This window comes from Pyricularia pennisetigena (genome assembly GCF_004337985.1).
Source record: "Pyricularia pennisetigena strain Br36 chromosome 4 map unlocalized Pyricularia_pennisetigena_Br36_Scf_6, whole genome shotgun sequence".
NCBI lineage: Eukaryota > Fungi > Ascomycota > Sordariomycetes > Magnaporthales > Pyriculariaceae > Pyricularia > Pyricularia pennisetigena.
The window spans coordinates 1,813,312-1,836,466 of NW_021940918.1; the positions used below are offsets into that span (position 1 = coordinate 1,813,312).

The following is a 23,155-nucleotide window of genomic DNA, read 5'->3' on the forward strand; positions in this document are numbered from 1 at the left end:
CCCTCGCAGCGTCTATGTAAGCAAGAGGAGATCGAGGGGAGAGATGGAGGAAGTTTGGGCCACGCCGGCCCGGGCCAGCCTAGAGGCGCATTCTCACAAGGTGCATACTCCGCTATAGCGCCAGTTTGCCACTGAAGAACAGATGATGAACAAGATGGGGGAAAGCGATCATCTCGCCGACCCCGTTGCCGCAAATCACCGTCCTTTCCATGTACCGGAATAAGGCACACGGCGTAGTTCCCAACATGATGGATCCGCACCCAGGGCACCCCTCCAGAAATAACACCAGGGATTATTAACAAACAGAGACACGTCAGGCAAGGCATACGTGCCTTGCTTGTTACTGTTCCCCAGTTCCGCGAGTCGGGGGAGCATAGCCCACCGCTGATATGCAAAGCAAGGAGTGCCTTTGCTACCTCCCTGGTCTCTGAGATTCGGGGTCTTCGGTCACAAAGAAAGACACGAGATCCCAGCCTGTCACTGGGTCCTCTTCGCATGCGACCAGACGAAGAGCCTGGGGCTACCAACTTTACTTGTCCGGTCGTGGGGTTGGGTTGATAGGAGCACCTATGGTCTGCATGTATGCACCTGATCTGGATACCTTGCCTAGCTACGGCGATGGAGGTATTCTGCGCACGTACAATTTCCTAGGAGCCCATGCATGTCTGGCCCCTTCCTCCACAGTCAGATAGGTGTCATGCAGTTTGCTAAAAAAGATAAACTTCCTTCCATCCCCATCTTTCATTCTTATCTATAAAGCTGTCCCCCTCTCCCCTTCCCCCCGAACTTCGGTCTGCATTTTGTCGCCATCTATAAGCTCCCACGTCAAAACATCCAATCTTTTTCTTTTTTTTTTTCTTTTTTTTAAACCCCTCCATTCTTTTTTTGGGTGGTCGACTTGGACAAACATCTAATTTGAAAAGACATTTTCAACAATATAAATCCCAAGTCTTTCAGTCGTATACCCACCACAAGAAGACGGGAAGCCATGTCGACCTACCACAAGAAGGAGAAGGAGCTTGAGCCCACGCCCACGGCGAGCAGCGAGGCCGTGGGCAGGGACCTCGAGGCGAGCGGGAACCACTTCAAGCAGTTGGGCTGGAAGCGTCTCACGGTCATCCTGATCGTCGAGGCTATCGCCCTCGGCTCGCTCAGTATCCCATCGGCCTTTGCCGCGCTCGGCATGGTCGCTGGTACCATCTCTTGCGTCGGTCTCGGTCTGGTCGCCATCTACACCAGCTACGTCGTCGGTCAGACCAAGCTCAAGATCCCCAGCATCTCGCACTACGCCGATGTCGGTACCCACCTGTTCGGTCGCTGGCTCTACGAGGTCATTGGTGTCATGTTTATGCTTCAGCTCACCTTCCTCGTCGGTGCCCACGCCCTGACCGGCGCCATTGCTTTTGGCCATCTCTCCGACTATGGAACCTGCAGCGTCGTCTTTGGTGTCGTTTCGGCCATCATCCTGCTGCTCCTCGCCATCCCGCCTTCGTTTGCTGAGCTTGCCATCCTCGGATACATCGATTTCGCATCCATCGTCATTGCCATTGGTATTACCATCATTGCCACGGGTATCTCGAGCCACTCCCAGCAGGGTGGCATGGCCGCCGTCACCTGGTCCGCCTGGCCCAGGCCCGGTCTCAGCTTTGCCGAAGCATTCAACGCCATGACCAACATCATCTTTGCCTACTCGTTTGCCGTCTGCCAGTTCTCTTTCATGGACGAGATGCAGCGCCCCCAGGACTACGTCAAGTCGATCTGGGCCCTCGGCATCATTGAGATCATCATCTACACCCTCACTGGTGCTCTCATCTACGCCTTTGTTGGTGACAGCGTCGCCTCTCCCGCTCTTTTGTCGGCCGGTACCGTCGCTTCCAAGGTCGCCCTCGGAGTCGCCCTGCCTGTCATCTTCATTTCCGGCTCCATCAACACCACTGTCGTCTGCCGCTACATCTACAAGCGCATGAACCACGGCCTCTCGGATGAGACTATCACCACGACCAAGAAGGGAAAGATCACCTGGGGTGTGCTCATTACCGTCATCACCATCATCGCCTTCATCATTGCCGAGTCGATTCCGTTCTTCAGCGGTCTGCTCTCGATCTGCTCCGCCCTGTTCATTTCGGGATTTACCTTCTACTTCCCGGCTCTGATGTGGTTCCGTATCGTCAAGGAGGGCCCTTGGTACAGCAAGGCGAACCTGGGCAAGGCTATTGCCAACGCCGCCGTCTTCCTGCTCGGTGCCATCATCTTTGTCGCGGGTACATATGCTGCCATTGCTGACATTGTAAGTTTTTTTTTTTTCTCCATGTTTCAATTTTGATGCAAAAACTAGGGAATCGATGGCTAATAATTGTTTCAAAAAAATCTAGGCCGAAAAGTTCCACACTGGCAAGCTCAGCAGTCCTTTTGCTTGCAGCGCACGGTGGTAAAACAAAAGAAGAAAAAAGCAAACAAAAGTTTAATGGCTGGATTATTTTGGTGATTAATGTACAAAAATACGGGCTGGTGTCTTTGATAGATAGGGATTTTGGGGCGGCTTCTTTTTGTTCGTGTTGGGATAGAGATTTTTCTTCCCCACCAACAAGTATATCTGCGCCGGAGTCTTTTTGGAATTTTTCACATGGGCATCAGAGGTCTGGGAAATAGTGCGATGTCTGTTTTTATTGGGTGGCTTGGCGTCAAAAGGCTTTGGTCTGTTTTCTTCTTCATTTTTGTTTTAGCGTTTGGGGGCTTATCATTTGGTGGCTAGCATCAGATACTCAAGTGCATATTTTGGGGGGGTTTCTGGGTGGATTTAATTTATTCTAAACTCTAGAATTTTTTCGACTTGTTGCCCCGGCTTGCCTGGATTGTGCGATTTTTGAGTTGCCAACAGGTTATCCATACAATTAACCTTATCCTAGACCCAAAGCCATCGACAACAAACGCGGCTAAGACAAACTCAAAAACAGAGAAGAAAAAAAAAATTGGTGCTACTCCATGACATGTCGCAACTTTGTCTACAGTAGTGGCGATATGGGAATCACGCCAAGAAGACATGGCCGCCACTGCAGCAGAATCCAGAGCTACCACTCGGGGAAAAAGAAAAAGAAAATCAACGGGGCAAAGCCTATCGAGGGTTGATTTCCGCGCCGACGAGAGGTGGCGGACAGAGGCACAGTCCGTCTGAGCTTTGCCCTCGGCGGGTTCATCCCTTGGCCAGCTAGCAGTGGCTTCCCGGCTCGGGACCCGGACCCTTTTTTTTTTTTTTCTTTTTTGCTGCTGTTATTGCAGCAGCTGTCGTTCCTGCTTGTGGCGAGTCCTCTTAGGTCCGGCCGTGGGGGCCCGGTGACGTGATAGCCGCCTCCTTCTTCTCCACCGCTGCCGCCACCGCCGCTGCCGACCCGTCAAACGCCCGGATCCTCCACCCCTCCCCGGGCCATAAATCGCACAAATGCCTCCGTCCTGCTCGGTGACGTGCTGCCAGCCCACCCGTTAGGTTCGCTCCGGATCCTTTTTTTTTTCTTGGATGCCTAGAGATCCCCTACGATGGCGACGATGACCATCACGTTGAGGAGGAGCGGGTGGTCGACCTGCGGAACCCGGCAGGTTCAGCACGGCCCGATCGAGGCCGTCTTTCCAGAGGAGTCGGGGAAGCGGCGGGAGAACGTCCTGTAGTGTTTCAGTGACCAGTCCTCGGTCCGGAGCTCTGCGCCGAGCTTGGCCATTTCTCTCACCTGCTTGGAAGCCGTCGAGGTGCGCTCCTGGGTCCAAGAAGTTGAGGCACACGGAGCTGTGCTGCCGGCATCTGCGTCCCGGGTCTTGGTTGTTTGGGCTTTCTCCAGCCGCGTGCGCACCTGGCTAAAAGATGATGGCATGAGTGGGTGCCAACAGTTAATGTTGCTCATGACTATCTTACAAGTCTTTGTCCATAGACATCTCGAAGCAGACTAGACGGTCACCAGCTCCTCACGCCATGTCAGCTTTGAACGGGGATGCCACGGTACAAATCCGCTAGTTCCTGGGTCCGGTATTCGATGATCTCGGTGACGGTATTCTCGAGTTTTCGCCATCCATGCCTCGCTCGTCCTCACTAAGTTGTCGAACAATGTAATTAAAAGAGCACAAGTCCACAGTAACCCTAGACTTGGGTAAGGTTGTTAGCCATGTGGGCTCTTTTTCGGTTTCTTCAAGTCCCAGCCAATATTCAGGGTCAAGGTTAGCCCCTGAACGGCTAACCTGTATGTCTTTGATCTGGCTGATAACCGCGTTACCCCAGTTCATCAAGGTGGCGTCCCCCCTCAGCTTGCGATAGGGCTTGGGCATCAACTTCCTTGTTCACAATTTCCCGATCCCCAGCTGGACCTTGTCGGCACCAATGATGGGGGTGATCTCTGATTTAGACAAAAAAAAAAAGTGCAACAAAAGCCACGAGGGAAAAGTCCCAGAGTGGCATGGGACGCAGCCGCTAAGTTTTCAGCATCGAGTCGTATTGGGCGTTGCGGACTCTCTCTTTTTTCCGTTTGTGCTGAGCGGCACAATGAAAAATAGGGGCACAAAGTCAGAGTTGAGAAATCGCACAAGAGCCAAGGCTGATAAGGCTGATGAATGGATGGATGGATGGTCCGCCTCGGGCCGATGCGTAGGTTGATCATATTTAATTGTGTAACAACTGGGACGTAAACAGCAAAAAGGTAAGCCAGACTCGGACCCTTGGTTACACTACGGGATTAATTGAAAGTTTCCCCGCCTTTTTCGAGTGGTGTAGGCAGCTGTATCGCATGTATGGATAAGTTAGGTAGGCAGGCAGCTTAGAAAGCAGGAGCCTGCTTGCCAACGTTTTGAACATTATTTTGCCAAGACTACAAGCCCACGCTCAGAGGAGGGAAAGTAAACAAACACATGCATGAATAAAGAGATGAAAGCATGTCCCGAGAAGATATGCAAATACAGTACAAACTCATCCAGTTACCTATTTGGAAAGTTAACCAAGGTGTTTTTTTGTTTGGTTCTATTGTTCATTCTTTGTTTTTTAAAGTGCGGCTACGTTTCCTGTTCATATTATTAAAACGACATCAAGTCGAACAAGTTTTGATGCAAATGGGAATAGAGATAATATAGCAATGACGTATACCGAGCAAGGTTAATGCATGTATTATATTTTTCCTATTCCGGCGTATCAGTACTGGCACATCTATATTTTGGTGGGTTCGTATTTACTCGAGCGCATTTGCACAGCTGCGTTTTGTTGGGCTTGCCAATAGGCTTGCACCTATTCCAGCGCATTTAATTCCCGTACTTTAACTACCGAACGACCGGGTAAAGCGACCCCCGCCACTTCGTGCCTGCACTGCAACGCAAGCTGCTACCACCTCGGCGATCGGACTTTCTCGGGGATGCCGATGTTCCATCATCCCCAGGTTTTGTTGGGTACGAACCACGAAAATCACGCGACGCAAAAGAGAGCTAGCCTTGCGAGCTGACTATGCTAATGTAGCATCTGCATCATCCATTAGACACCAAGCGGCCAAGTTTATCGCTCGACCCAGGCCCGAGATCCTGTCGGGGCGATCGGAACACGCGAGCTCGGGAAGTGCAAGTGGGTCGGTCAACTTTCCAGGTAGTAAAAAGAGCTGCGGACTCATGTCCCCTTTTCTGCTTTTCCGTATTGAACATTTCAAACAAGAGATGAAAGTTCATCCTTATTTTTAAGCATACGGACAGGACCCGAAAAGATCACCATGATTTCCCCTTATATCGAGCCAAACGTGCTGGGCTTGGTGAAACTGACAGCAGTACTTGTAAGGTTTTTTTTTTCTTTCTTTTCTTTCTTTTACCTTGGCTTGCGCCAGATGTTAGTTTAGATGATTTGCTTGCTGCTGACCTTGATGAATCCATCCACCATCCTCCACGGTAGCTCCCGATTTATCTGCTGGGCCACGCCGTTTACAATTTATTTTTCCACCCGCTGCGTCGGTTCCCTGGACCTCGTCTGCAGCACATTTCCTACCACGCCTACGCCTATAGGCTTTCCCGTGGAACGCTCGCCCACGACGTTGCAGAATGGCATAGGCAGTATGGCCCCATGGTGCGCATTTCGCCGGACCAGATCTCGTTCATTGAGCCAGATGCCTGGAAGGACATTTGCGGCCACCGCACTGGCTCCAAAGCAAACGTCGATGAGATGCCCAAATGGGACGGTTTCTACACGGTCAACGGTCGCCCGCGCACCATCATCAACGAGACCAAGGAGAACCACTCCATCCTCCGACGCAGTCTGGCCTACGGGTTCAGCGACCGCTCTATGCGCCTGCAGGAGCCCATGATCGGCAGCTACGTCGACCTGCTGATCCGCCGCCTCAAGGAGCGCTGTCATTCGGAGCCGGCTTCGGACCGGCCCTGTGGCCTCACCACTCGTCAGGACATCAAAACCTGGTACAATTGGACCACTTTTGACGTGATTGGCGATCTGGCGTTCGGGGAGCCCTTTGACTGCCTCGAAAAGGCCGAGTACCACCCCTGGGTTGACACCATGAACAAAACCACCAAGAGTTTTGGTCTCTTCATGGCGCTCAAGCTCGTCGGCTTCCACTGGCTCGTGACCGCCATTCTCAAATACGGACTCTCCAAGAATCGTGAGGATCACATGAAGAGGACCACGGCCAAGATTGAACGCCGCGCCTCGCTGACGGTAGAGCGCCCCGACCTGATCGAGGGTCTGCTTCAGCTCAAAGGTCTGGGGACGGAGCAGCTTCGGCTCAGCGCCAGCACGCTGATCATTGCCGGTTCTGAAACCACGGCGACTCTGCTTTCTGGAGTCACGTACCTGTTGCTGAAGAACCCTGAGAAGCTGGCCAGGCTCAACGAGGAGGTGCGATCCGCGTTCAACGACGACAAGGAGATCACGCTGATGTCGGTCGCGAACCTGCCGTATATGCTGGCCTGCCTGGATGAGGCTGCGAGGCTCTACCCGCCCGTTGCCGGCGGCATTCCGCGTGTGGTGCCTGCTGGGGGTGCAACCATTGCTGGCACCTATGTTCCTGAGAAAGTGAGTGGTATTGCTCCGTCGTGACCATGTCTTGACAGATACAGAGCCTGGCTCAACCTTTTGATTTCTTTGCTTACCATGCAAACGATTTTTTTTTTTCTCCAGACTGTCGTCAGCGTGTGGCAGCTGGCTGCATACCAAAACGAACAAAACTTCCACGACCCTTTCAGCTTCAAACCCGAACGATTCCTTGAGCGGGACAGCAAGGCCAACACACGCGACAGGTTTGAAGTTCTGCAGCCCTTTTCGGTCGGGCCCAGGAATTGCATTGGTCGAAAGTAAGTTTTTATTAACACCCTAGTTTTTTCTAAACACATCTACGGCAGGACGAGAGACATTGGTTGAACTAACTGGCCGATTCTTTGTTTGCGAATTAGCCTTGCCTACGCCGAAATGCGCCTTATCTTGGCCAAGATCTTGTTCAACTTTGACATAGAGCTCGTGGACAAGGAAAAGGACTGGCTCGACCACAGGAGTTACGTCCTTTGGGACAAGCCTGCCTTGGACATTTACTTGACACCGGTTAGGCCGTAGCCTTTCTTTGCAGCAGGATCTGCGTTGGATGTGAATTTTTCAGCAAAGCAAAATGTCGTTTTTTTTTTTTTTTTTTTTTTTTTTTTTTCAAGCATCTCCATCTATCTCATGGGCGCGCGTGTGTATATCTAGCTGAATTCGACGCAACTCTTTTTTTTTTTTTTCTCTTTTGAAATGAATTTTAAAATGAAAACAAAGTCCGCTTTCCCGACTTTTTAATAGTCTAGTCTAGTGCTCCTTCAAAACCTCTCCAGGCACTGCGACGAACAAACGGTATGTCTCGCCGGCCTTGATATCCTTGCTGCTCACATGGGGTCTGGGCAGCAGCTCCTCGCCGCGCTCGCCCCTTCTGACCGTGACCTTGTCGACGCTGGGATCCCTCCGGACCCTGACTCGGAAAGTGGCGCCCCTGAACTGGCGCGTGACCTCCATGTCGTCCCAGTGCGCCGGCAGCTGCGGGTCGACCAGCAGGCCCGCGGCGTCCCCGCGCAGGCCGCAGAGGCCCTCGACGACGCAGCGGTACACCCAGGCGATGGTGCCCGTGTTGAACAGCTGCGACGAGCGGCCGGCCGTGCGCGGGTGCTCGCGCCACGCCCCGCGGTAGTAGTTGGGGATGTAGACGGGCAGCTGGCCGCGCGCGAGCAGGTCGTGCTCGCCGGGGCCGGGGATCATTTGCCGCAGGTGCCGAAAGGCGCGGTCCGTCTCGCGCGTGGCGTACAGCGCGTGCACGTAAAAGACGGCCGCGTGGTTGTACACGGCCGCGTTCTCGGCCGACCCGGGCGCCTTTTGCGTCACGCGCCCAATGTCCTCCCGCATGCCGTCAAACGCCGGCGCGAACATCTGCACGCCGTAGGGCGTGGCCAGCTGCTCGTCGATCTGGGCGAGCATGGCGGCGCGGGAGCGAGCCGGGTCCGGCGACTTGGCCACGGCCCCACCGAGCATGGCGAAGGACTGCGGGTTGAGCCAGATGCGGCCGTGCGGGTCCGACGGCACGCCAAACGTCACGCCGTCGTCGGTGATGCCGCGCGCGTACCACTCGCCCGTCCAAAAGTGCCGGTTGGCCGCGTCGTTGACCTCGGCCGCCCCGGCGCGGTACCGCCGCGCGAGCTCCTTCTCGCCGCGCTGCTCGCACACGTCCGCCCAGAGGTTGAGCGCGAAGCCCGTCGCGATGGTCAGCCACCCCGACACGCCCTTGCCCTTGATGCCGACCATGTTCATCGGGTCGCACCAGTCGCCCTGCGCAATGTAGCTGAGCCCCCGCTCGTCGCGGGCCTTGTCGCACAGCAGCCAGTCCATGGCGCGGGAGAAGCGCTCGAACACGGTCAGGGTCTTAGCGTCGGCTTTGGTGGTGACGGGCTCGTCCAGGAGCGCGTAGTCGGCCGTCTCCGAGAGGTATGCTTCCAGCGTGACGGGGAGCCAGACGCAGTGGTCGGTGTGGGGGATCTGGTTGATGTACTTGAGCTCGGCGCCCTCGGCGAGGATGATGCCGTCGGGCATGGCGCCCGTAGATTCTTGCTGGGACAGGGCGGTGAGGAACGCTTGCCTGGCCACGGCCGGCTTGATGTAGCTCATTCCCATGTTGTCCTGGAGGTAGTTGCGGGTCTGGGGGTCGGTGCTGAGACGGTTGACGTCGCCGTGGTAGTAGACCTGTCGGGCAAGCCAGTTGTTGACAAAGTTGTTGAGCCCTTCGTCGGGAGTCTCGATGTTGATCAGACACCCGCGCCCCTTTTCCATGTACGCCGCATAATCCTCGGCCACTCTTGAAAACGCCTCCTTGCTCAGGTAGCGCCCACGCATCTCCTGAATCTCAGCGTCGTCGTAGGCCGGACCAAACATGAAGCGATACTCGCGGTGGTCGTCGGGTCCCAGCTCCTCGCGGTACTGCACCACGGCTGTAGGCGTCTCATAGACAGCATCACTGTTGGAGAGGTCCGGCTGGGTCAACGCCGAAGGTGCGTGTAGACCCCCTTCGCCCTCGAATGCCGAGTTCCTCGCCTCCCAGGCGGCCGGTTCCGTCTCACAGAGAAAGTACGTCTTATCCTTGAGGAACCTGTTCTTCTCCCAGTCGGAAGCCTTCTGGTAAGGCGTCACACAGGTGGCTACGATGCCTTGCAGGTCTGAGCGCCACTTGGCCGACTGGTTCATCCACGACATGTACCCGATGGTGAAGTGCGGGTATACGCTGACCTTGCGGGTCCGGCCGGAGAGGTTGGTCACACGCACGGTCCATAGCTCTGCCACGTCGTGCGTCGGGAGGAGCAAGGTCAGGTCCACGCGCAAGCCGTCGAGCTCGGCCCTCCAGCGAATGTCGCTCTTGCCGACGGAGAAGACGAAGCTGTCGAGGTGGGCGCGGACGGGCTCGTATGGGGCAGAGAACAGGAGGCCACTCTCCTCGTCTTTTATGTAACAGAAGCGGCCAGGGTAGTGTGCGTAATAGTTGGTCTCGGGCTGCATAAAAGTTTTGGCCTCAACGTTGGGGGCATATGAGTACTTTGCTGGCTCGGGCTGCATGAACTGGGCCGTGGCATAACCCCGACATGTGGCCTGGATCATCATCCGTTGGTTCCATAAAAAGCCGCCGGCAGACGGCATGGCCGTAGGGCTGGTCAGCTCGTAACGCTCACCATTGTCTGAAGGACGGAGCAGTTGAGGTTGTGGAACGCGAACGACAGTCATGATGACAGTGTCGCGTGTTGGCTATGAAGGCTGTTTGTTGAACCTAGATGGATGGACGGCCATGGGCGAGAAAGAATGGGAATAGGAAAAAAAAAAAAAGAAAGAAAGAAAAAAGATATGTAATGTAATGGAAGGCTCGCGCCTAATAACTTCCTTCTAATCTACTGTACTGCAGACTGCCTGTCCAATTCAACAGCCGGCAGATGATTGATCTACAAAACGACGGGCAAAATACCACCGACCGGCAGCCGACAGTCGGAATATAACCAGATTTCGGGAATAACAAAATAGAAATTGACTGGAACAAAAGCAAACGACGTCAACTCGGAAAAGGTCATCCGCCGCAACCCACGGCCAAAATCTGGGGTCCCCACAGTTTTGTCAGCGTGGGGGGAATGCCGAAGCGAGGTCACCTCGTTCCTCTCCGAAATGTTGAGAGATATTCGCTAGCGGGTCGGCATTACGGCCCGACAACCAACTTGTCAAACCCGAGTCGGTGTTACCAACATTGCACTGCCTGTCTGCTGATTAGTCTAGCAGCAGTCCGAAAAGCTGCAAGGTGTTTTGTGGCCCCCCACGTGAAGAATGGCTGTTAATCAATTCGTGCGCTTTGAAACAAAAGTGCTGGTATTGCTTGGCCAAAGATGTTTGGTTGGCGAATGGCTTGGTTGCACCAATCATGGAATGTTGAGAAACATACAAGTGTGTCGGGCCGCAAAAGGAAGTGACGTGATGGCGTCTATGTCACGTGTATCCCTGACAGTCACCAATGACAATCAGCAATGGCGCATTTCTCCTTTGTTTCTTTGCCTCTTTTTTTGAGATTGTTAACGTTGCTCAAATATAGCCGGCACCGCAATCAACAACCATGAAAAATTCTTGGTTTCCCTTTGATACTATGTGTAAATAAATCTGAGCCCAAGGTGACGAGATTGTGATAGAAAATGATTAAATCTTTAGGGCCATATCTGGCACAGTCAAATCTGTCCACAATGTTCTTTCGAATTCTTTCGAGGAGCAATTTACAACCGTGTGTTCCTCATTTTGGAACTTATCCATGAAAACCTGTGGCCCGCATATGGCTTTGATTTGAACACTTACTCAAATCGGATCAAGACAAAGAGACACAGAGCGCATAGCGGGCTTGATAATCGTTCAGTCCTGCAGTCTTGAAGTCTGCCCAGGTACGTGACGAAACTTTTCCTGAGATCTTGCTCGTATTTGGTCGCTAACCAGCGGCTGTTTCCAGTAGATCGATCACTAACATCTGTCTGCGGCAAAGTACCACAATGACGCAGGAAGCAACCGAAAAAAATGGCCCTCAAACAGGATCTTCAGCAAACACCAGTCAGAAATCTCAACACCGCGTCCTTATCGAGTCCTTCTACGGCGAGACCAGAGCATTACAGGATCCCGATGCTTATATCAGATACCTTTGCGACAAAATGATTTCGCAACGCCCATGGATCAAGTTTGAAGACATCTACCGGCATCTGAAATGCGTCTGCACCCGCCACTCATTTCCTGTTCGTCCAGGTCCAGGATGCCTAAATAACTCAGAAGGAAAGCCTAGCCACCAAATAATTGCAGACTTCCCCATGTCCCATCGGTGTTTCCTCACCTTCAACCGCCTCCTGGACTACCTTAATGGTTGTTTCACCAAGCACAAAGATTGGCGTGAAGCTGTCAGCAAGCATGGCGAAGTTCCGTTCGATTGTGAACTATTCACGCGAGGCTTTTTCGCCGCTCGTACAGCTTTGGGTTACGGAACAACCCGGTTCACTCTGCTGGGCGGCCCCAAAGAGAGGATCTGGACCGACGGAATCGACAGGTCGAAACTTGGTTATTTGAACCACGACCCAAACACGCCACGAGGCCAAGTGCATCCGTTTTGGGCAGGCTTTTACGAGCACCAGGCTGCCAACTGGGAGAACAGAATCGAGCCTGCAGTCAAAGAAGCCATGCGAACTTTTGGGAAGGATCGGAGGCAAGAGCTCAAGCGGAAACGGGATGATCCCAACGACGGAAACACGCCAAAGCGTCCCAACAAGAAGGACACAGTCAAGGCCCAAAACGATTTCATTGCCGCTGCGATGAAAAGACTAGTCATGTCGGACCATCGCAGGGCAGAAACACCCGCAGAGCAGACTGAACCCGCAACAAGGGATTAGGAGCCTTTTGAACCGGCCAGCTCTGTTTCTGCAGTTTCCCAAGAGCCACCTACCGTGAACCTGGAAACGGGCCACCATCTTTTTGATCTTTTTTTTAACACATCTGCATCATCCGTGTTTGACCCGTTGGCCTTTATGTATACGCCTGAAGACCGCTCGAGACCTCAAGCAACTCCTACCAAAGTCGACATGGGGGCGGCGAAAGCAGCTCGAGAGGCAACCGCGCCGAAAAGTAGCAGGCTTGCTGACAAAAACATTGCTGAAACAGCTCAGGCTCGTTATAACGCCAGCAGTTATGGGCACGAGTCTGAAAGTAGCGACGACCTTGACATCAAGGGCGTCCCGCAAAAGGCACCGTCAAAGATCAAAGGCGTACTTTTCGTTATACAAGCCAAACAAGACGCTGCCAAATCATCGGCAGACTCGGTCAGCGCTGCTCCCAAATCACCACCAACAGCCACAGCAACCATAAAGTCCGAGACAGATTCGCCGGCAGAGGCTCCCAACGAGCCCTTTGTCACGCCGACTAGAACCGTGCCAAAAACACCTGGGAAACATGTTGATGCAGCTTCACCCACTACCCTGCGCCGCAGCACCAGGCTAGTTCAAAGCCCCCGTGGGCAGACACCCCTGCAAAGTTTCCCCGCCGGGGCGAACGCTCAGGATGGCGAGGAGAGTGACAGCTCGGTGACAGTCGGCTTTCCGACTCCTCGTCGGAAGCGGGTGTGAACCTGCTGCTGTGCGGAAGCTGTCTCTTGGGTTACAGCATTATGGAGTGGAGTTTTGAGGGCTGATCGGCTGTGAAATGCACACTTAACATGTTTCAACTATGATTATTAGTTAAAGGCTCCTAGCGCTCTTCCCTGAGGATATCTGCGATGAGCTTGCCTTGTACCCTTTTTTTCCCTTTTTTTCGTTTTCACAAGATGACATTTGTCCAATGTATTGCATTGTTTTTCAAGTCCAACGAACAGGTCGGTCCGGGGATTTCAGTATGGAAAGAGCTTCCTGCCTGCAGAAGAGAAGTTTGCGTTGGATTGAATGGATCCGGATCACAAATGCCAACGATCCACGGCACGGACAGGTGGGCGCCACTTGGTACACGGCGACAGCAGGCATTTATTATAGTTAACTGAACTTGGCACACAAGGCGTTGATCTCGTCAATAACAGCATCGGTAACCTGCTTCGTTGTGGCTGTCCCACCCAAGTCTGCAGTGACAACACCCTTTTCGCACACCCGTTCCACGGCTTCCAGCAGTTTTTCGCTTGCGTCCTTTTCTCCCAGCCACGCGAGCATCTCGGCGCTGGTCCAGAACGTGGCCACCGGGTTTGCGACTCCTTTGCCTGTAATGTCGAAAGCACTTCCGTGGATCGGTTCGAACATGCTGGGGTTTTTGCGGGTGGGATCCAGATTCGAGGTTGGCGCAATCCCAATTGAACCCGCCAAAGCTGCTGCTAAATCAGAAAGGATATCGGCGTGCTGCGAACGGTTCTTGGTAAGTATATCTCGGCGGGTTATCCCTCAGCAGTGACAAAACCAGCAAGAACCTTGTCACTTACTAGGTTGGATGCAACGATTGTATCGCAGCTTTCGGGCTTCAGCACCATCCGACACGTCATGGCGTCGACCAACATTTTATCCCACGTCACGTCCGGAAAGTCCCGCGCGACCTCGGCGGCGACTTCATCCCACAGCACCATACCGTTCCTCTGCGCGTTGCTCTTGGTAACCACGGTCAACAACTTCCGCGGCCGGTTCCTCGCCAGCTCAAACGCAAAACGCATGATGCGCTCGACGCCGTGGCGGGTAAAAACAGCCACCTCGGTCGCCGTCTCCCACGGCAAACCACGGTGGGACCTCCCTCCCTGCCCGGCGTACTCGCCCTCGCTATTCTCCCGGACGATGACCCAGTCCAGGTCCGAGGTGGCGCAGTCCCGGAGGGGGGACCGCGTGCCGCGGAAGATCTTGGTCGGGCGGACGTTGGCGTACTGCTGAAACGGCTGGCAGATGGCGAGGCGGAGACCCCACAGAGAGACGTGGTCTGGCACGTCGGGGCTGCCAACTGCGCCGAACAGGATGGCGTCGTGCCTTTTGAGCTCGTCCAGGCCGCCATCCGGGATATATTTACCTGTCTTCTTGTACGTGTCTGAAGACCAGTCAAAATGGGTGAATTCTAATTTGAAAGACCCCAGCGTGTCGGCCAGGGTCTTGAGGACGGCGATGGAGGCATCGATGACCTCGGGGCCGATGCCGTCCGCTGGTATAGAGGCAATGCTGTAGGATTTCATCGCGTTTGGAGTTTGGATTCGAAGCGGACGAAGATGGGGTTGGATGTTGATAGGTTGACAGTTGGCCTATAAGCTGGATAAATAATACGCATAATGCGATACCTTTAGGATGTTTGCCATTTGTGTAGTTAAACATCAAGTCGGGGTTTCGGCCTAGACTCGGATCCCCGCTTCATCGGCTGACAAGGCGAAATTGATGCAGCGACTCGTCGCCATGTCTAAATGCTTTTTATCCGATACCGGCCATTACTTGTCGGCCAAGGAGCAAAAGGCTAGGCATTGGGTTTTTCATTGCGACAATCACCACAATTAAAGTCTGCTTCCTGTTGGATTTCCTCTTTGCTGTGGTTTTGATGGTGTTTAGTGTCTGTGGGCCGAGTTGACTCGGGCGACACAGGCCTGGCCTGGAAGTCATTAGTGAGTTGGGTCCCACTGCAAATTAGGCTCTATGGCTTTTTTTTTTTTTTTTTTCTCAAAGCAGCGATGCGCTTTCCCTCCAACCCACCTGGTTAAACGCAACCAACTCGACGCGCATAAAGCACATCGCTTCACCAGCCAACCTTTCACGGATTTTTTTTCTTCTTCTTTTTGGAGCAACTAGGGTGTTTCCAAAATTTATCAGCTCGAGAAACATAGAGGCACTCTCAAAACCCGTCCCATCTTGTTTGCGCCACGCCGAGACTTCTACGCCATATTCCCCCTCCAGCACCATCCATCCGTCGGTGACAATGAGCCGAAACGCCCCCTCACTGGCATCGTACGGCAGTGAATTTTCAGTGGCAGTTGTACACATGTCGGGCCAATGAATCCCCGAGGCGGCCTTGATGGCCTTGGTGGCCTTGGAGCACCTCACTACCTGCAATCATACCTCGCAATTGTTTCCAGAAGAGAAGATTGTTCCCAGCGGTTTGCTGTTTTTCCATAACAGGCAACCATGGCACACGTCTTCTCCCTTTTTCCAAACGCCAAACCAGGATACGTCGATGGCCGTCGACAGACAGAGACCGGCACCACCAAATTCCCCAACACCTCCTTCTTTCGTGGGCCGCTCAAGCCGAACCGGATCGAGGCTGACATCTTTGAGCTCGAGACCAGCGGCGAGATCCCTCGCAGCATCGACGGCGTCTTCTTCCGCGTTCAGCCGGACTCGCAGTTCCCTCCGGTTTTTGAGGATGACGTCCACTTTAGCGGCGACGGGAGGGTGAGCGCCTTCCGGTTCCAAGATGGCCACGTCGACTGGAAGCAGCGCTACGTGCGGACCGACCGGTTCCGAGCGGAGAGGGCCGCCCGCAGGGCTTTGTTCGGCAGGTACCGCAACCCCTTTACCGACAATGAGATGGTCAAGGGCGTCATCCGCACCGTGTCCAACACCAACGTTATATTCTGGCGTGGAGTCCTGCTCGCCATGAAGGAAGACGGCCCGCCGTTCGCCATGGACCCGGTCACGCTGGAGACCATTGGACGATATGATTTCGAGGGACAGGTTGACTCACCGACATTCACCGCTCATCCCAAGTTTGACCCTGTCATGGGAGAGATGGTTGCGTTTGCGTATGCCGCGAGCGACGACGGCCAACACGCCAGCCGCGACATTATTGTTTGGACCTTTGATGCTCAGACCGGCGAGAAGAAGCGGGAGCATACGTATAAAGCGCCTTTCTGCGGCATGATTCACGACGCCGCACTAACCGAGCATTATCTTGTATTGCCGCTCACACCACTCAAGGCTAGCTTGGAGAGGCTTAGGAAAGGCGGCAATCACTGGGCGTGGGACCCTGAGGAGGACCAATTATATGGCATCGTTTCCAGGAAAGGAGACAAGGATATCATATGGCTCAGGTCCAACAATGGTGAGATTTCAAATTGGTTGCACGGCCATGATCCCTGTTTGCACCGCTAACCAACGCACCCTGCGACCAGCCTTCCACGGTCACGTTGCAGGAGCATATGAAGACGACAAGGGCCATATAGTTTGCGACTTGACCGTAGCCGACGGCAATGTCTTTTACTGGTGGCCTCCTGAAAACTCTTCATCAGGACCAAACACTCGTCAAAAGCTCAACGCAGACACTCACCGATGGATTTTTGATCCCGATAGCAAGTCTGGCACATGTGTGGTGCCTGCAGAGCTGTATGGCACCAATGGAGAGTTTTCCCGGATCGACGAGAGGTTCGTCGCGAAGAAGTATCGCCACTTTTGGCAGCTGCAAATCGATTCTTCACGGCCCTACGACATGGCCAAATGTGGCCCGCCTGCAGGGGGTCTTTTCAATGTAAGTCGCTGCTAGGTATCTCGGATGTTGCTGTCTTGGATTATTCTCGAGGACTTCTTTTTTTTTTTGGCTGACGTGGTTCGCTTTATTTTGTACTGTTCACCAGGTCATTGGTCATTACGATTGGGACGCACCCCTTAATCAAGACGGCACTCGCTTCAAGGACGAGTATTGGGCCGGTCCGACTTGTACATTTCAAGAACCAGTATTCGTGCCGAGATCGCACGACGCAGCCGAGGGCGAGGGCTACGTCATGGCGCTGGTCAATCACCTAGACGTCCTGCGCAACGACATTTTCATATTCGACGCGCTCGACCTCGCAAAAGGGCCGATTGGCGCCTGTCACCTCCCACTGCACATCGGGATCGGCCTGCACGGGAACTTTGTCGACGAGGCTGATATGGCGTGCTGGAGGTCGGCCCGGGAAGCCAACGGTGACATTGCCCCTGCGCGTCCTGCGAGCGAACCCCTGCCTTGGCAACGGGAATTGATTGTCCAAAACTGCTGCAAAAGGGAGTCATCTAGATAGTCTGACATCACCATGTTACAATCCAGCCTGAGATGGACCGCGCAAAATGGCCCGTTATCTCCCTTGAGGAAAAAAAAAAAAAGACCAAACAGTATACGTGCACAAGGCAAATAAAAGAAGTATTATCAGGGATTGATCTGACAGTCCCCCTATCGACTTGAGCCTGGACGGGCATGAGACGCGGATTTGCCCAGTACTTACCCTATCTATGATGGACCTTTTTGTTAGGGCCATGCGGGATCTATTTGGGGGCGGTTGTAACTTGGTCCCTTTTTTGCCGTTGGTGATCTCCCAAAAAAAGAAGAAAAAATACCTCCCCTTCCCACCCCTCATACCACTCAAGACCCCCCGTGCCATCTCTGATACCCCTCTCTCGGTACTATAAAGCCGACCTGTGTCTATCTTGGCGATCACCGCTCCTCGCGTTATCAACGTTTCTCACAGACGGGTTACATGAACAAAACAAAACATGACAGAATTGGTGTGGCTTGTTTTGGGCCTTTTGCGAGTCAATTTCTTTTTTAGGAATGTGTGCCCTCCCTTTTTTTATATATCTCCTCATTGCACACATCACTTGCTGCATCCAGCAGTTCCGGAGCGGCAACGTTTAAAAGTTCATTCTCTTTTTTTGCCATTGCCGTCTTCTTTTCTAAGCCATGTCTACAGACCATGTCGCCCAGCTCCAGCAGACTGTCGAGAAGCTGCAGCAACAGGTTACCAGACTGAGTGGTACGTACAAAAAGCCTTGGTCTAACCGTCTTATCGCTTGCGTTCTTCTCATGCTGTATTCCAAGCAAATTGGTAGATCAAGAGGAAATCCGAAAACTGCAGTACAAATATGGCTATTATCTTGATAAATGCCTTTACGAAGAGGTATACAATCCGAACACGCCATGGAAATTTCCAATCTCAAATTAGTCCCTGAATTCCAGCCAAAAAAAAAAAAAGAAAAAAAAAAAAACACTAACATGACAGGATAGGTCGTCTCCCTCTTCTCCGACGCGGCAGACGCATATGTCCAATTCCTTGGCGGGCGATACCACAAAAAGTCAGGCGTGCGCCGGCTGTACGTAGGACGGTTTGGCAAGCTCTTCACCGGAGGACGGAATGGGCCGATCCACGGCTTCCTACTCGACCACCCGCAGCTCCAGGGTATAGTGGACGTCGACTATGGTGCCTCGCCGCCTGTCGCGCGAGGACGGTTTCGCAGTCTGATGCAGGCGGGTGTGCACGTGTCGCAGGCGGCGGTGCACCCGCGGGGCGTCACACAGTGGTGGGAGGGCGGTCTCTACGAAAACGAGTACATCAAGGACCTCGGAGGCGGCGGTTGGCGCATCTTGAGGCTGCGCTACTTCCCCTTTTGGCACGCCGACTTCGAGCACGGCTGGGCCTACAAGGTCGCCGGGTTCGTGCCGTTCCAGGCCGTGACATATCCCGAGGATGAAGCTGGGCCCGATGAGGTGCTGGAAGAGGACCAGAGGATGATGTGGCCGGATACAAGAGTCGTGCCGTTCCACTACGACCACCCCGTGACTGGGGAGACGGTTAAGGAGGAGAATATGCGAGCACCTGTGTATGGGTCTGGCCCCGCAGAGGCGAAGCCTGGACTGAAACTTGATTAGTTCCTGATGGGGATCGAGAAACTTGTTGACTATTCATAGCGTTTTGCTGTTTCCGACGCTTGATTGACCAGAAGCTGAAATGAGCTGAAGGCTGTGTATAATGGCTTTATTGGACATTGAACGTTGCTTTCGGTAACTAGGGCGTTCGTTTGGAGTCTCAGAAATCGGGCAGATGGAACAAAGGGTCGTCGCCATCCTGACCATAGGACTCCATCATTCCTGAGACGCTGATTTTCGTCATGAGATTCATCAGTATTTGCATTCTAAAGATAATAGGCTGTGGCCACAGCAAAGGGAGAAACTTACATATCATGATGAGAAGCGATGCCAAATGAGTACAGTCCCGGACTATCATGCCCTGGATTGAACCCGCTGTCGCCATTGATCAGGCCATGTTCTTCAAGCTGTGCCATGACTTCGACCAAAACATGCCGCGTCCAGAAGATCTGATCCATGCCCTGAAGTGTATGTAGCAGCTCGGAAATGGCGCTAATGGCCATGGTTCGCTTCTCCTGTCTCTCTTTTCCGGCTGTATCTTGTCCATTTGACAGAGCAAGTAGGAACACCTGCAAGTCCTCCAACAGGCATGAAGTGTCAAGGGTCACGAGACTACTAAGAAGCTCGGCATCGCGCATATAACAAAGTATCCGGAGGCTTTGGGAGGCAGCCTCAAGGCAGAGAGCTGAGAAGTCTTTGAAATACTGGCGTTTGGCATCACTGACCGTTCGTATCCGTTGAGGTGTGCTCCGCAGGCCACTAGCTGATCCGCGTTCTGTAGATGATGTGTTTGTCTCGTTTCTGGCTTTTTCTGTGGCGCTTTGGGACGTTTTCTGTCGCCGGTCTGGATGCATAACGATATGCAGAAAAAACGGACGGGTAACGAAAATCAAAGTGCTCCAGTAGCGTAGGTGCAAAGTGGCGATACTGCAACGTATGAGAGTATTGTTAATCCCTTTTTCCGTCCATCTCAAAAATTTACAAATATCATCGGGCCTTACCTGCGCTGGTGATAAGGAGATGCCTGTGTGATGTTCCTGAGATGAAGAGGTATAGTGTTGAACCACCGCTGAATGGATGAAATAGCCTCTGTTACTGATGATATCGAGGCTGCTGCATAGCCGCTCCTGCCTTGATCCGCCGCAGCTCCAGCTATCCCACTTGGCCTCAAATATAGCAACTTGTTCACGCCACGCTTTAATGTAGACAGCTGACATGAAACAGCCAAATAGTCTGGAGGCATGTTGCTTCCAGGTTCCAAAACCTGTTCCAACAAAAACTGAACAGACTCTGCGCCATCTTCTTCCACCAAAGATGGAGGATTGCCGTAACACAAGGCCACTTCCAAATCAAGCATGTATAGGCTGCAGAATATACGAAGATCAGACTGGCCATGAACGTTGCTCCGTAGTCTCATGCTCTTGGAGAGATTCAAACCTAGGGTGAGAGCGATCCTCGATGCAGCACCAATGTAAGCATAGGCGGTGTTGGAATTGATCGAGCTCTGCAATGCGATACTCTAAACGTATGTTAATGTTATATAACCATCTCATATTGCGGGCAAATTGTAACGCATACCAGAATGCATAAAGCACGTATGGTATCCACATTGGCCTCATCAAAGAGCGCCGGGACGAGCGATTTAGCAAGCGCCAAGTATTTGGATGATGTCGCCTCGCCCGCGGCCTCACTGTCTCGCGTTGTTAGCGCGAGTATGGCGTAAATCGAGCAGAGCATGGAGGGGGATGCGTAGTTTGAGTCCCTGGCATAGATGCGATCAAGAGCGGCGTAGAAGGTGTCGGCACGGAAAAGCCAGTAAACGGGATGTATCTCGCGGAAGAAGCGATCAACGCATTGAAGGCACAGCTCTCTCATGGGCAAAAATATTTGTTTCGGGGGCGTCAAAAACATGCCAGTCACAGAGAAGGCAGAGACAGGGGCCTCTGGGGGACATGGAGGGGCTGCCGTAAGCGGTGTCACCAGGTCGTTTGGAATACTGGCCGATGATGCTGGGTTGGCGCGCTGCCTTGGGTTGAGGGACCTGACGGCGGCGTTAAAGCCGTAGCCCCCCTCCAGCCCGACATGCCGAGGTGTGCCTTTGGAGTCAATGGTAAGCCAGCCCAGTTCTTTTTGGAGATGATCTATCTCGTCGATGGTGATTGCGCTGCCAGGATGGAGTCCTTTATCAGCACCTTGTTCCACGCCGCTGCCAATGGCATTTCTATGGTTAGAGGCTCCAGCGTTTGCTCTAGATTTTCGCAACGGTTCGCCAAGATTTTCTGTCGGCGTCGGCAGCCTTCTCTCAAGCGAGTGGACGAGTTCTCGGAGACTATCAAGATTGATTGGTGTTCCCGGTAAAAGGAGGCTCAATGCCCGGGTCATAAGTCTGAACTCTTCCTCTGGAGACTGTGTCAGTCATAGATCAAAGGGATATAATTATGAGAAATCAACCTCCCCTTTTAAGTTTTGACCTACCCGAGACATGATAGTATGGACGTTGCCGTCTAAATTAGACAAGTCGGTTGTCCTAGTCAGTGAGTGGATCCGATATGCAGTTATTTGAAGGTTCTCCCCTGTATCTAGATGGGCTGACCTTCTCGAGGGATCTACTTGACAAGCTGCCCCGATGCTGGAGCAGAACTATGACATCTTGCGCATTAGCTATATGACCACAAAATCCCCCAGCCTAGACCATGGAACAGTGTGTGATGAACTAACTTGACAAGGTCCAGGAACTTGAGCAAACAGAGCAGATGCGTCAGTCTTCAGTTTGCGATGAGAGCGTGACAAAGGCTTTCGCTACGACTGATGTGCACTAACTTGGATTGACACACTGTGAGCGGCTCCATTGACCAGTTTGTATCAGCAAACAGCAGCGACGTTGCTACGATCCCACTTGCCCAGGCCTGGTGGGCCTTTGCGGGCCTCTCAGGAGCATTGCGAAGCACACCTTCGTCTTACGACTCTTGCAGCGGTCGCAGCTCATCGGCGCCCGTCGCTTGGCTACATGGTCTCCCTCGGAGTCCATCGCGATTGCGTGTCCGACGCTACCGAGTCTGGCTTCACCGGGCCGATCAACCCACCCGACGTGTAGGGAAATAACACCGAAATGCAGGTAGTTGGTCAACTAGCCGTATGTATGGAGACGCCTTGCGTTAGTCTAACGTTTAATGCTGGAGGGTGCAAGTTTTGATGGGGGAAATATGATGCTGAACAAGGACAAGGACCGCAGCGGTTCGGTGAATGTTTGACCTCGACGAAACGGAGATTTCTTATTGACCCCGCACCTTGATGAGGCAGAGGCAGACGACACGGCATCGAATATGAGCCGGAGGTCACTCCTTCCTAATTCTCAAGTCAAGTCTTTCTCTTTTTTTTTTTTTTTTTTTTTTTTTTTTTGGTACCGGTAGACATGGGCAGCCTGCCATTGGCAGCCCGGACCTGAGTGCTTTGTGCCATCCGCTGCTCCTTCCCGGGTCCGTCAAACAAAACAGGCTACATACTAGTAGAGAGGATAATCAATTTTGCCACCTCCGCTTCAGGTTGCACACGGCCGGCTTCATGTTGACGTGACATCCAATTGTTTCTTCAACACAAATGTGATGGTGGCTGTACTTTTGGTTCAACGAGGGTACGTGCATCAAATGTTACGCTGGTTAAGGTCTGGTAGCTCCATTGAGCTAAGAATCAATTCTTGGCATAAAAAGTGAAGTGAGCAATCAAGCAAGGGATGGGCGTATTGCCTAAAGAAACCCAAAAGTACGGCTGAGTGGTTGGTTGGGTTACCCGTTCGTTGAATTCTGTCCCCCGCTTGGTCGGGTAGGTACCATGCATGGGCATGGGCAAGGGAGCGCGAGCGCGGCGCACGAATAAAAATAACAGCTATTTCGGCCGTCAGTAGCTTTGCCAGTTCGGAAACTTACAGCACAGTCTCAACCTCCATACCCCAAAGGCAAGAACGGAGTTGGTCAAACCCATAGGGTGGAGACCTGAGTTCAACCTCTACCACCAGCCAGGCCTGGCCTTCCTTGG

At 53.0% G+C, this 23,155-nt stretch overlaps 9 protein-coding genes across 9 annotated transcripts; 5 read left to right on the forward strand and 4 right to left on the reverse strand.

Annotated features, from left to right (window-relative positions):
• Positions 1-925: 925 nt before the first annotated feature.
• On the forward strand, positions 926-2,432 carry PpBr36_06140 (uncharacterized protein; the record flags this gene model as incomplete). The annotated part of the gene is made up of 2 exons (XM_029893287.1): positions 926-2,287; positions 2,373-2,432. Coding segments are annotated over 2 exons (1,422 nt in total), but the record flags the coding sequence as incomplete, so codon positions are not given.
• Positions 2,433-3,593: 1,161 nt separating this feature from the next.
• PpBr36_06141 (uncharacterized protein) lies at positions 3,594-3,921 on the reverse strand (the record flags this gene model as incomplete). The annotated part of the gene is made up of 2 exons (XM_029893288.1): positions 3,594-3,843; positions 3,902-3,921. The coding sequence occupies 2 exons, from the start codon at positions 3,919-3,921 to the stop codon at positions 3,594-3,596; spliced, it is 270 nt and encodes an 89-aa protein (XP_029746027.1).
• A 1,802-nt stretch (positions 3,922-5,723) lies between these two features.
• Positions 5,724-7,564, forward strand: PpBr36_06142 (uncharacterized protein; the record flags this gene model as incomplete). Its single annotated transcript, XM_029893289.1, has 4 exons — positions 5,724-5,783; positions 5,900-7,030; positions 7,136-7,308; positions 7,408-7,564. 4 exons carry the CDS (start codon positions 5,724-5,726, stop codon positions 7,562-7,564), a joined length of 1,521 nt encoding a protein of 506 aa, XP_029745689.1.
• Positions 7,565-7,792: 228 nt separating this feature from the next.
• Positions 7,793-10,240, reverse strand: PpBr36_06143 (uncharacterized protein; the record flags this gene model as incomplete). Its single annotated transcript, XM_029893290.1, has 1 exon — positions 7,793-10,240. One exon carries the CDS (start codon positions 10,238-10,240, stop codon positions 7,793-7,795), a length of 2,448 nt encoding a protein of 815 aa, XP_029745962.1.
• Positions 10,241-11,493: 1,253 nt separating this feature from the next.
• On the forward strand, positions 11,494-13,140 carry PpBr36_06144 (uncharacterized protein; the record flags this gene model as incomplete). Its single annotated transcript, XM_029893291.1, has 2 exons — positions 11,494-12,280; positions 12,680-13,140. The coding sequence occupies exons 1-2, from the start codon at positions 11,530-11,532 to the stop codon at positions 13,138-13,140; spliced, it is 1,212 nt and encodes a 403-aa protein (XP_029745692.1). The 5' UTR covers positions 11,494-11,529.
• A 399-nt stretch (positions 13,141-13,539) lies between these two features.
• PpBr36_06145 (uncharacterized protein) lies at positions 13,540-14,702 on the reverse strand (the record flags this gene model as incomplete). The annotated part of the gene is made up of 2 exons (XM_029893292.1): positions 13,540-13,893; positions 13,974-14,702. The coding sequence occupies 2 exons, from the start codon at positions 14,700-14,702 to the stop codon at positions 13,540-13,542; spliced, it is 1,083 nt and encodes a 360-aa protein (XP_029745690.1).
• A 934-nt stretch (positions 14,703-15,636) lies between these two features.
• On the forward strand, positions 15,637-17,504 carry PpBr36_06146 (uncharacterized protein; the record flags this gene model as incomplete). The annotated part of the gene is made up of 3 exons (XM_029893293.1): positions 15,637-16,552; positions 16,623-16,975; positions 17,082-17,504. 3 exons carry the CDS (start codon positions 15,637-15,639, stop codon positions 17,502-17,504), a joined length of 1,692 nt encoding a protein of 563 aa, XP_029745695.1.
• A 656-nt stretch (positions 17,505-18,160) lies between these two features.
• Positions 18,161-19,126, forward strand: PpBr36_06147 (uncharacterized protein; the record flags this gene model as incomplete). The annotated part of the gene is made up of 3 exons (XM_029893294.1): positions 18,161-18,233; positions 18,310-18,377; positions 18,485-19,126. 3 exons carry the CDS (start codon positions 18,161-18,163, stop codon positions 19,124-19,126), a joined length of 783 nt encoding a protein of 260 aa, XP_029745694.1.
• A 157-nt stretch (positions 19,127-19,283) lies between these two features.
• Positions 19,284-22,151, reverse strand: PpBr36_06148 (uncharacterized protein; the record flags this gene model as incomplete). The annotated part of the gene is made up of 8 exons (XM_029893295.1): positions 19,284-19,353; positions 19,433-19,898; positions 20,001-20,050; positions 20,125-20,627; positions 20,702-21,529; positions 21,599-21,627; positions 21,794-21,809; positions 22,074-22,151. 8 exons carry the CDS (start codon positions 22,149-22,151, stop codon positions 19,284-19,286), a joined length of 2,040 nt encoding a protein of 679 aa, XP_029745967.1.
• Between the last annotated feature and the right edge of the window lie 1,004 nt (positions 22,152-23,155).